Source organism: Macadamia integrifolia, chromosome 8, assembly GCF_013358625.1.
Source record: "Macadamia integrifolia cultivar HAES 741 chromosome 8, SCU_Mint_v3, whole genome shotgun sequence".
Lineage (NCBI taxonomy): Eukaryota > Viridiplantae > Streptophyta > Magnoliopsida > Proteales > Proteaceae > Macadamia > Macadamia integrifolia.
Genome location: NC_056564.1, coordinates 26,984,869 through 26,997,260, shown reverse-complemented (window position 1 = coordinate 26,997,260; position 12,392 = coordinate 26,984,869). Strand labels below are relative to the sequence as shown.

Genomic DNA, 12,392 nt, shown 5'->3' with positions numbered 1-12,392 from the left:
GCAAACCGTAGTTGAAATTTTCATTTCCAATGCTCATTTTGAGGAGTAAAAGTGAAGTGTTGTAATCTTGAATGTTTAACATTTTTCCCACGGTTTCATCTTATATGCATCAAATAGTGGGAGTAATTCTTGGAAGAACCAAACTTTAAAATTCGATACAGGGACGATTTAACATATCTTCATTCAATTCCCATCCAAAAAAAAAAAAACTTTGGCTTGGGTGGTTGATTTTTTTCTGAATCTCAAATAAAAAAGATCTTTTTATTCATTTTATCTATTATTTATATTTTATTTTTAATAATATTTCAGTTCTAGTCTTTTTTTCAATTTGATCCCACTTCTATTGCCAGCCTCAATACTCATTCCTATATTTGGAAAGATACTTCGATGTGATTTTTTTTTTTTTTTTTTTTTTATCCAAGGAATTTGAGTAAAAATGAAGTGAAATTTAGTAGTCAAATTTGGTATATTTTGGAGTTAATTACGGTACTATTATTGAGGTAATGATTACAAAAAAAAAAATGTATTTTAGTATTAATTTAATTTCACTATCCACCCTTAAATCTCCTTGGTTTGGGAGAAATATCTTGGAAAACTTTGATTTATATGGATATATTAATTTTGGGTTTCTTTCTCGCCACTATGCGTAGTGAAATATAATACTTCATTGTTTGCCATATGACAATACATTAGTCCATGTGACAGAGAACTAGGTAAGCATATCATTAGTATAATTCAGGTTAAAATAACTTTTTTTTTTTTTTTTTTTTTTTTTACGTGAAAGACTAGAAGTAGATAAAATTACAAACGATGTCATTTTGTATTTTATATTCATCTCAACTTGATGGCATTTGCTAACTTTATTAAAACTTGAATCATAGTTTGAGCCACTTTCCTTGATTATTTTGGATTAAAATTTTGACTGTTGAGATGTATGCGAAACATTCTATCACATGCCATGGGGTAGATGTAAAGCAATATACTTCACTAAGCATAGTGAAACCACCCTATTGTGCGCTCTTGCACCCAACACAGAAGCACATTATGCCTTATATCAATTATTATATTATTTTTAAATAAAAAATTAATTAATAAGCCAAGACCACAAGCCCGGGTACACAACAACAGACACTTGCACAAGCATCTTAGGGTGAAAGCGTTTTTTACACCTACTATATCTTGACATAGATACCCTATATACCCCAACAGGCAACGTTCTTTCTTCCTAAATAAAAAGAGTGCAAGTGTCCTAAATAAAAAGAGGACAAGGGGTTTTTGTCCAGGGTACCCGACACAAATGGTGTGCAAACCCAAGAGGTGCACGATGATAATTTCGCATCCCACTATGTCTTGACCTAAGGGCCGCTACAAGACAGAAAACTTTGTCCCTTCAAAATATCAAGGAAATTAATTTTCTGTGCTACAGCGTCGCGTACAGTAGCTCTTCCCTGAGTCTCATCTCCTCCTCATATATGAACTAAAAACAAATCAAGCAATAGAATTGAAACAAAGCCTGAATGAAAAGTGAACTTGTTTGCTTAGACCCGACCCCCTCAGAGAATAGTCCCCTCATAACTCCTAAAACAATGACGCAGCATATGATTTGATTTGATAAGCATATTTATTTTTCACAGAAAATGTAGCAAGGAAATCTCTCTGTGGTCTATCTGTCATTATCACTCATTTATCAAAATTGTAGAAACAGATTAGACATAACAGGTTTGGCTGGTCTCCCCATGTCTCTCTCTCTCTCTCTCTCTCTCTCTCTCTCTCTCATAAGAAGTAATGTAACAGTACACAAAAGGAGTAATTATCCTAACCCAGTAGTGGAATGGAATCTGAAAAGGCATCATGGATTTCAAAACCATATTAGATTATATTATTTTTATTCAGTAAACATAGAAAGACGAAGATTAAAAAACAAAAACATCTGGAAATATCAAAACAGAGAAGACATGGGTTGCAGTAGTGGTTTCCTCCTCAGTTCTTAGCTATGATGGTGGTGGTGATGGTGGTGAAGTGATGATAAAGAATAAAAAGAACCCAATTGCTGTTCTACAGGCTTAGCAAGCTTAACATGCTTACGTGACCACATCTCCACCATCTTAGCTTCCTTAGCTTCTGCATCCCTGTAAATAGAATTAAGTTGTTCTCTGCATTCCCTCTCAATCCCATCAAGAAAACCCATTTCTTCTTCTCTCAAGCACCTGATTTTGGTCTCTACCTCCTCCATCGTCTCCCTCTTCTTCCTGTTCTTCTCCGACTCCAACTGCTGCTCTAACCGACTCAACCTCCACATGGCTTCCTTCTTATGCTGCAACCAACTCTGCCTCCCTTCCTCAAGCTCCTTACAATACTGAACCAAAGTAGCCAACTCATGAACAGGGAGGAGTCGCCCGATCTCCGGTGAAACTGGGTCGACCTTGCTTAGGTCCGTTGGAGTTAGAGAAAGACTCACGGACGGCGAAGCCGTTGTGGAAGAGGAAGAAGACAGAGACGAGGTGGTCGAGTTATTAACAGTCATCCAGGGGAGAAGCATCGACGGCGGCGAAGTGGTGGTGGTGGTGGTAGGGGTGGCGCCGGAGAGTGAAAGCAGAGGAGGGGCGTCGGAGAGGGAGAGGTTAGGCATCAGTAGAGAAGGTAGAAGCTGCAACTTTGGCTGAACGTACTTCTCTGCGAAAGTCTCTAAGATGTGATCGTACTTACCCTGTTCAGGTGAAGCAGAGAGAAGGGTTGTTGTTGATGAAACTGTTAATGGAGCCGAAGGGGTTGTTGGGATAGAAGAATTTGCAGAGGAATCGAGAGAGAAGAGGCGCTGTTGTTGATGGGTCTTGTTGCTCTGTTTGAGCTGTTTCTCCTTAAAGACCTCCCACCACTTACCCAGTCGCTTGGCTGTGCGACCAGGGACTTCAGATGCGATCTTCTTCCACTTGTTGCCGTACTTAGCTTGCAGAGAAATAACGAGGGATTGTTCTTCAGGGGTTAAAGAACCCTTCTTGATACCAGGCTTGAGGTAATTCTTCCAACGCTCGAGGCAGGATTTGGCGTCACGGTCGAGGGGTTTACCCATGCGTTGAGAGACAAGGTTCCATTCTTTAGGGCCATATTGCTTGACATAGGCGCGGAGGAGTGCGTCTTCTTCAGGCTGCCACCGTTGCCTTTCCTTCATCTCCTATTAACCATGACGTCTCCTCTTTCTTCCCTTTCAACTTTGAATACTGTTGGAGGATACCCATCTAATTAAGCTCCCATTCTTTCTTTTGGAATCTATGTTTGGAAGGCCTAAAGGAGAATGGGGAAGATGAGGCATACGTACAGTATGAGAGGGTTTGAGGCTTTGAACTTACGGGTTAGAGTTATAAATGAGGGAGGAAGAGGACGGAGAGAGATGGATATAGACAGAGGAAACGTCAGAAGGGTTGGAAAAGACAGGACGAGGGGTGCTCAGATAAGAGAGAGGAGTAGTCTACTGCGGGTGGGGTGGGCTATGTGGATGAGAAAGAGAGCGAAAAGACTAACCTACTGCCGGTGGGGTGGGCCATTCAGATATGAGAGAGTGAAAAGAAAAAGTAGACTAGCCTAATGAGGGTGGTGTGGTTGTGAGCCATGTTGGGAGAGACTAGCCTACTGACGTAGGTGGGCGGTGGGCCATACTCCCAATGTGGGACTCTTAATCGGGATGAGCCTAAGGGTGACATAGGGTTGGGTTTCTTAGAACCTTAATTCAATTTAGGTTTTCAAAATTCAGCCTAAGTTCAACTCAATTTTATTTGGGTTCATGGTTAAGTTTAATCGTGTTGGAATTATATTAACCCAATTTGGTCCTAATTGACTTTATAATTGACTCTATCAGGATCAGATTGGGTTGGGTTGAGTTTGACTGGATTTGATTGGGTTGACTTTAATTTCTATAATGATTGAATTAACTTTGATTAATATGTTTTTATCATTCGTATCTTATATATTAAAAAATTATAAAAAATAAAATATCAATTGAAGCTCAAATTTCTATTAAAAAATATAAGGTTAATTTTAGGGCTGAGTTGGATTGGGTCAGGTTATGGCCTCAATCCTAATTCAACACAACTCTGACTCATGGTTGGAGTTTTTCAACTCTAATCCACCCTCGGGGTCAAAACTTGACCCAAGTCCTCCTTAGACTAATGATGGATTCAAATTGTCTGAATCAAATTTTCACCCGATATGAGATTAGAGCAAACAGAAGGGGGAAAAATGGAGGGGGTAGGAGGTAGGGGGTAGGGGGTGGGGAGCTCTATCTCATCCGTAAGGTTTGCATGGGAAGGGGGTTGACCGGGTGGTATTTTATCATTCTCATGGGATCTACTCATCTACAGAGATTAAGGGCTGGTTGGTCTGAAAATTAGATTGGGGCAGAGCCTTTTCTATGGGCTTAGACCAATAACCTATGTGTCTCCATGCCTAACTAAAATGGTTTCCGACATCTGAAAGGATTATTGAACCTTGTTGGGTGGTAGAATCTGTGGGAGACAAGATAGACCAATACCCCAGATCCGAGAACATATAAGATGGAGAATGGATGTGAGGCAGTGCAGAGATACTATATACCAATTTCATATAAACTAATTATTTAAAAAGGAAGAAGCAACAGCAGTAATCTCTATGGAAAAGGAAATTTATGATACAAAGGGAAGAAGGGGGGCACTGTGAATGCTCTACGAACTCCATGTAAAGCAATAAATAAGGAAGTAGAGTAGTAATCATCTCCACAGCTAACAAGAATCTCCCTTATATGACCAGATCCAGTGGCTGCTCAATAGGCTCATCGGTGCACCTTCACCTCACTGTTCATGGCCAATGATGGTGGCTGGTATGGGTTGGCATCTCCAGTAAATTTCGATTCATCCTATGGTAATCTGTAATACTCTATCCTTTCCATGTGACCTTTGATCGGCGGAAAAGGAAAAGGATTGAATAGGTGTAGAGAGAGAGAGACCTTTCTCTGTCTTCCCTTGGGAGTAGCTCAGCAGACATCATTCCCCCACCTCTCTCTCTCCCTCTCTCTGCATTAAATGGGGTGACTGTAGCTACTGCTTTGCTTTGCTGCTATGTTGATGGCTAGCCTTTGTCAGAAAAAGTCAGTCGACCGAAAAGTCCCACTACCACTCTCTCTCTCTCTCTCTCTCTCACTTTTTGTGGCGAGCAGTGTCTTTTAGCTCAAAATTTTCTCCAACCTAAATCGATATGCCGTCCATACATGTCTGGAACATGGACGTCAACGTGGCCCCAAATGGCTCTGTATCTCCCACGTTACCATATAATATAAAACCAGGGTCCACAACATGGCTTATATACACACACCTAGGGGTGAACCAGGCCCGATTGGGCCGGGTTTCTCAAAATCCTAGTCCAATCTCAAATCTCAAAACTCAATCCAATCCTAACCCAACCCTACAGAGTTTATGCTTAGGCCCAACCCTACAGAGTTTAGGGTTGCACCGGGTTGGGTCAGGTTGACCCTAGCTAGTTTTCTTAATGGAATCACATTTCGATAAATACGATTCAATTCCGATTTTAATTCTTTAAACCACTCCGCTACCTTCAAACTCTAAAAAACATTGATTGTAACTGACCCTCCACCCCCTAAATTCCTCGAAGTGCTGGCATGTGCTAAGAATATAAAGAGAAAGGGTCTCTTCTACTAATGAAGTTCTCTCGTCGGTTTTTCAAAAGCTTAGGAAAGCTTCCTTGTACTATTTAGTTACTTTCTTCATTCATACAACAGGTTGCAATGACATTATGGCATGAGTTTAAATCTTAACCACAATAGAAGTTCATGTGGGCAATGCCCTGTTAGTAATTCTAAATCCTAGAATCATTTGAATGACCTACAGTGTATAGAATACAAGAATGAATAATGGAAAGAAATAGATCACATACCCGTTGAGCGTGAATAAAATCCCTAAATCAAGGTTGATGCTTGTACCACGAACTATGATGAAGAACCAAACAATATGGGTCTTTCTACTGAGATCCTTTGCAGCCACTTACTATGGGATCTTCTCTCTGTCTCTACACTAGCTCTGTGAGAAAGCAGTGCTCCCAAAATATTATTATGAAAAGTAATAGCTACAGGAACCGTCAGTATTCTATATATAATAAAATCCCTAAACCCTATTCCATTTACACAATAGAATATGACAAGAAATTTCCTAATTAGAGTGGTTCTTATTCTCTTGGACCCAATAAGTCAATCAATATCAGTTAAGCCCACATAAGAGTACTAACAATCTCCCACTTGGGCTACACTGATACTGATGTCTTCCCATTGACATCTGGCCAAATAATCCCAAGATTGAATACCACTCAAAACAAACTTTGATCCAATCAATAATCTCTATTATTGAACAATAGTAAAAAATACACATCAATATACGGCATATAACTATCTAATGTTACAAACAACAGAAAATTATCAATTCAAATCACCTAGAAACATAGATATAAGGAATTATATTATAACTGTGATCACATAAGATATATCCTTCCTTATAGGTCTGTTCTTGATCTAAAGATCAGCCTACCTTGAAAACCTCACAGGTAGAGAACTTTGATATTAATCAATACTTAGGCAAATCGTCATTTTCTTATATTAATATCTCACTTTGGCATACAGTCTATGGTTAACAACCACCTCCATGGATTTAGGCTAAATACCGTCATAAATCACGAAACTTGGCTAAACACCGCCATTAACTGTGACATGTCAAAGTAAACAACAATAATCATATAATAATATGATGAGAGAGAATATAAATGAACACTATACTAGAAAGTAAACATCCTTAATATAGATTGTGCTCATAATGTATGATCTAACAAAATAATGCTTATTATAATACCACTATGGATAAGTAAACTCCCACTAAACAAGCATATCAAAAGATTTCATCACACCCATGTTAGAAACATGAGTCTTAAAAATTTCCACTGGAAGAACTTTAGTCAGAGGATCAGCAACCATTCTTCAGTAATAATATGCTCAACAACGATCCCCCAGCATTGACCTTCTCGCGAACTATAAGATATTTAATCTCAATGTGTTTGGAGCTACTAGATCTCTTGTTATTCTTTGCAAAGAAAACAACAGAAATATTGTCACACCACAAATGCAAAGACTTAAAGATGGAATCTACAACCTTTAGTTCAGATATGAAATTTCTCAGCCACACTGCCTGCTTGGTAGCTTCATAAAGTGCCACAAACTCAGTTTGTATAGTGGATGAAGGTAAAATAGTTTGTTTGGCACTCTTCTAAGAAATAGCTCCTCCTCCCAATACAAAAATGTATCCAGAGGTAGACTTTCTATCATCAATACACCCACTAAAATCCGAGTCAGAATACCCCACAATTTCAAATTTTTCTGATTTACTGAACACTAGCTTGAAGTCTTTTGTCTGTTGTAGATAGCGCATAACCTTCTTAGCTACAGTTCAATGAGCCAGACCAGCATCAGATTGAAACCTGTCAAGTACACTAATTACAAAGGCAATGTTAGGGCGAGTACAAACTTGTGCATACATAAAACTTCCAATGGCAGAGGCATGAGGCTTGTCATTCATTGAGCTCCTCTCAATATCATTCTTTGGACATTATTGCTTGTTCAACTTGTCTCCTTTACTGATGAGTGCTTCACCACCAGAACATTTAGACATGTTAAACCTCTTTAAAATTTTATCAAGATATATATGTCTGTTGTGATATCCCAAGTAACCCCCACGGCCTATCACGACTAATCTCGATTCCAAGCACATAACTAGCTTCACCCATGTCCTTCATTTCAAAGTTTTCTGAAAGAAAACCCTTTGTGTCACACCCCGTTCACCTTGAACCGGAGCGGTGACCGAGTTAACACCGGTTAACCCAAACCTGCCAGGATCATCAGATACTGTATTCCACCACAGCATACACACACTAACATCAATTCATCAGATCAGCGGAAGACTTAGTTTTACCTGTAAATAATTCCCATATACTTGATACCCAAATGGTGATACAATAATTATATACATTTGGGCCCGAAGGCATGATATATACACAAAAAGAATAAAGTTCAAATATCAAGTATATACAGGAAAATCATCAAAAACATCAGAGTACACAGCTCGGCTCGGTATCAAGGCTGGAGCTCAGCTCGGCATCAGGGGTTGTGCCCAGCTCGGCATCATGTGGAAGAGCTCAGCTCGGCCTCGGAAGTGGAGCTCAGCACGGCCTCTAGGGTGGAGCTCAGCTCGGCCTCAGAACTGCTGTCCCGCAGCACAGCTCTCACACGAGCAGTCTACGCCGTGCTCAAACTCCCCAGGGGTCCACCAGTCCTCTTCAGGAAACTCGACTGTGGGACCCACCCCATGCTCCTCAGATATTTGACCTGCAAAATCATCTAAAAAGGGGGTGCACACGTGGAATGAGCTCACTAGCCCAGTAAGTAGAGAGGTGGACCACACACAACAGTCCACACATCACAACACATCATATGCACTACATGCCATGCAATTCATTTGCTGTTGGAAAGCTTGTTGGGACTGCTGAATTATTGTAGCAACATCTCCCGGCGTAATGACCGGAGGAGGGTCCGGAAGTGTAGTCATAGGTGGGTTTCCATGTGCCCCACCCTGACCAAGGGTCTCTGGAGGAAGTGGAGGTGAGGTATGCCCCACAGAATGGGACCCCCTAGGATTTTGTGGTCGACCGACCCGACGAGGACCCCGCGAGGTACCTCGGGCATTACTACCGGATCTAGTACGTACCATCGTATCCCTGTACCTGGAACACATCACACACCATATTGATTAAACACCATAGAATTGATTTAGGCATACAATCATATGCCCTTACATGAGGTGTTGTAGTGTATGATAGCCTGTAAATAATCATAGCTCAATTTCCATGATACAGGCAAAGTCCACAGCAGACATGCTAATGGCCCCACTTGACCATAGCATACTAATCATAGTAATACATCCAATAGTGAAAATTGATGTAATCATGCTAGGAGGAGAGAAGGGAAACAAGAAAAGAAGGAAAATTTTCAAAATTTCCCAGCTGCCATAACCGGTGGGATGAACCGACGGGTAGGAGCCCGCCGGTTATACCCGCCGGTCTTCACTGCCCTAACCGGCGGGTGGCACCGGCGGGTAGGAGCCCGCCGGTTATACCCGCCGGTCTTGCCCGTGTTAAAACACGAACAGGGCCCTACAGGTCCTGTTCAGTCTTGTCTCTTTCCCCATCTCCTTTCTCTCACTTCCTTTCTCTTTTGGCCGATCTTGGAGGTCTCCTTGGCGCTTCTACTCGCGAGTTCACTCACCCACTCGGCACTTTTAGAGGAGAGTCAACTCATCTTCATTCAAGTAAGTTCCTCTTCTTCTCTTTTTTCCAGAATTTCCATTTGGGTGAAATGCATGAATAGGGTTTACTTTCTAGGCTTTCTTTCCCTATTTTTCACCATAGAATAGTCTTTCCACGTGTTTATGATGATTCTACTGTAGTCATTCGTAGTTTATAGGAATTTGTTTCTTCATTTGGAGAAAAACCCCAATTTGTGCCCTAGGTTTCCAAATTTTGGGGTTTCTTAAATTTTTTGATCCTTTTCTCCAATTGATGGTTCCTTTGTAGTACATTCCACTTGTTTTATGCTTAATCTGCTTTAGATTGCATGAATCATCCATTATGCTTGGACTCCCCATGTTTTCCCATGAAAATCCCTATTTTTGGCATTGATTTCCTTGATTTTCATTCATACTTGTATTCATAGAACTCCATAGTCTATTTGGGTATGTTCCTGCACTTTCATGATCCCGTTACTACGGCATTTTGCTCTAGACCTAGGGTTTCAAGCTATTATCCATTATGTTCAGATTTGCACAATGGGCTTGAATTCCCTACATCTATTTATGCTAATTGCTTTTGCTGTCATCCTGCTGTTTTGGCGTGTTTCTATGCGTCGTCAACTACCGTGCGTCATGTCATAAGTTTCTTGTCGTTCCTAGATTGTCGCCGTTCTGTTTTGCATGAATTTGGTTTTGGACTTCCCTTTCATAATGCTTCTGTCTTTTCCTTTCTGTACTAATCCCTACTTCCTTTTCTTATTGCCAGGATGTCGTCACGCACCGGCAAAGGACCATCTTCCTCTGGCGTTCGACGCAAGACCACCGCTTCTAAGCGGAAGAGTGCGGAGACCAGCTCTTCAGCTCCTCGCACAGGGAGATCTGCACCTGCCCAGTCTGACCCTTCAGACTATGATGAGGAGCACTTTCTCAGTGTAGAGGCCGCAGCCCACTGGCCCAACTTCCTGAAGGGGTCAGTGTTGATGGAGAAGACCGTGGTAGTCGAGGACTTCCACAAGGCTAAGCTTCAGGAGAGGTTCTCAGCACTGGGCTGGGACTCTATTCTTCAGGTGGACCGACCATGCTACGAGCAGCTCGTCCGTCGGTTCTACTGTAACCTAGAGGTGTCATATCCATACGGGGAGTTCACCATCAGCAACTTGGTGAAGGGAGTGGATATCCAGCTGACGGTAGGCACCTTGGCCAGCATATTGGGTATATCGGCGGCGGGACACCGATACTACAGTCCCCCCAGGGGTAGGCCTCAGGGACCATTCATGAGTATGGAGACACCGGACTTCATCTACGAGACCATCTGTGACAGCAACAGTCGACCGGAGTCCGAGACATCCTTCTACCCTGAGGTTCGTCTATTCGCCCGGTTGATCCAGTTCAACCTGCTCCCCAGAGGAGGTCATCGGAACCAGGTGGGTTTCATGGCGGATTTTATTGCCTTCTGCATCTTCACAGCCGCAGAGGGAGGCGGCGAGCACTTGTGCCTCCCCTACATCATTCTCAGAACGATGGAGCACCACACTTCCCACCCAGAGGATGGAGGACTCCCTTACGACAGGATCCTCACTAGGATTTTCGAGTTCTTCGGGGTGGATCTGAGCGGAGAGGAGGGGAAGACCCCGGATGATAGGTTCGACCGGAGGAACCTCTTGAAGATGGGTCTTCAGACCCTCATGGATTCACCTCCTAGATCAGGAACTCAGAGAGGTAGGGGTAGGAGGGCTGCCCCTATGGAGGATGTCCTCATGGAGGAGGAGTCCAGTGAGGAGGATGAGGACTACGTTCCTCAGAACGAGGAGGAGGATCTGATGGGTGGCAACATCCCTGAGGAGGTGCCTCAGGAATCAAGAGGTCCTGGCCCTAGTTCTTCCAGAGCTACAGCCCCACCACCTGGGAGTGGTTCCTACGACTACGAGGGCCAGACAGCCTCCATGCGGGCCTTGCAGGATGGCCAGGTTCAGATACTGAGGCAGCTGGACGAGACTGTCTCCAGGCAGGCCACCTTGGAGGAGTCCTTCCTTAGGCTGGGTCAGGACTTGGACACCAGGGCCAACGCTATCTCAGCAGACTATGGCCGGCTGCGGAGGGAGGTACGGGTGGTGAACGGGAGGTTCGATTATTATGATCACCGCTTCAACGTCAACTCCAGGCCTCCGGCGAACGTGGTGATCATCGACGACGATGATGACGACCAGTGAGGGCTTGGCTCACCCACACTAGCTATTTACCCGTTTTCTCCTTTTTGTAAACATTGTATACCTATTTCTTCTCATTCCTTGTATATGTATTGTAACTGGTTCATTTATAGAATAAAATATCTTTGGATAGTGATTTTTGTGGTGATTCCCTATGTGGAGTGCTTATGTGATTTTGTTGTGATGTGATTTTTCTATCTGTGCTCTTTGTTGTATTATTATCTGTTGTTTATCAGGTGTTTGTGTAAAATTTTTGGAAATCCCTTTTTACGCCGTTATGCTGCCGAAATTTCGTCAAAATAGTACTTTATAGGTTATAGCTCCAATCTAATACCTTTTATCTACACTCACGCATGCCATGAATGCAACTTATAATATAACCTCATTTTATAGTTTCTTTCTTTAGCTTTTAATCTTTAAAGCTTTTATATTAGCCCAACCCCATTTTCCTATTATAGAGTCTACAGGATTCTAATGGTATGCTGTAAGTGGAGCAGAGCATCACGCTCTGATACCACCGTTTGTCACACCCCGTTCACCCTGAACCGGAGCGGTGACCGAGTTAACACCGGTTAACCCAAACCTGCCAGGATCATCAGATACTGTATTCCACCACAGCATACACACACTAACATAAATTCATCAGATCAGCGGAAGACTAAGTTTTACCTGTAAATAATTCCCATATACTTGATACCCAAATGGTGATACAATAATTATATACATTTGGGCCCGAAGGCATGATATATACACAAAAGAATAAAGTTCAAATATCAAGTATATACAGGAAATCATCAAAAACATCAGAGTACACAGCTCG

General features: G+C 42.2%; 1 protein-coding gene across 1 annotated transcript; it reads right to left on the bottom strand.

The window, feature by feature from the left end:
- Positions 1-1,854: 1,854 nt before the first annotated feature.
- On the bottom strand, positions 1,855-3,450 carry LOC122085734 (transcription factor AS1-like). The gene has a single exon (XM_042654262.1). It carries the CDS (start codon positions 3,167-3,169, stop codon positions 1,988-1,990), a length of 1,182 nt encoding a protein of 393 aa, XP_042510196.1. The 5' UTR covers positions 3,170-3,450; the 3' UTR covers positions 1,855-1,987.
- Positions 3,451-12,392: the final 8,942 nt, after the last annotated feature.

Coding starts and splice junctions, on each gene's coding strand:
- LOC122085734 (XM_042654262.1), bottom strand. CDS start 3,169: ATGAAGGAAAGGCAACGGTGGCAGCCTGAAGAAGACGCACTCCTCCGC.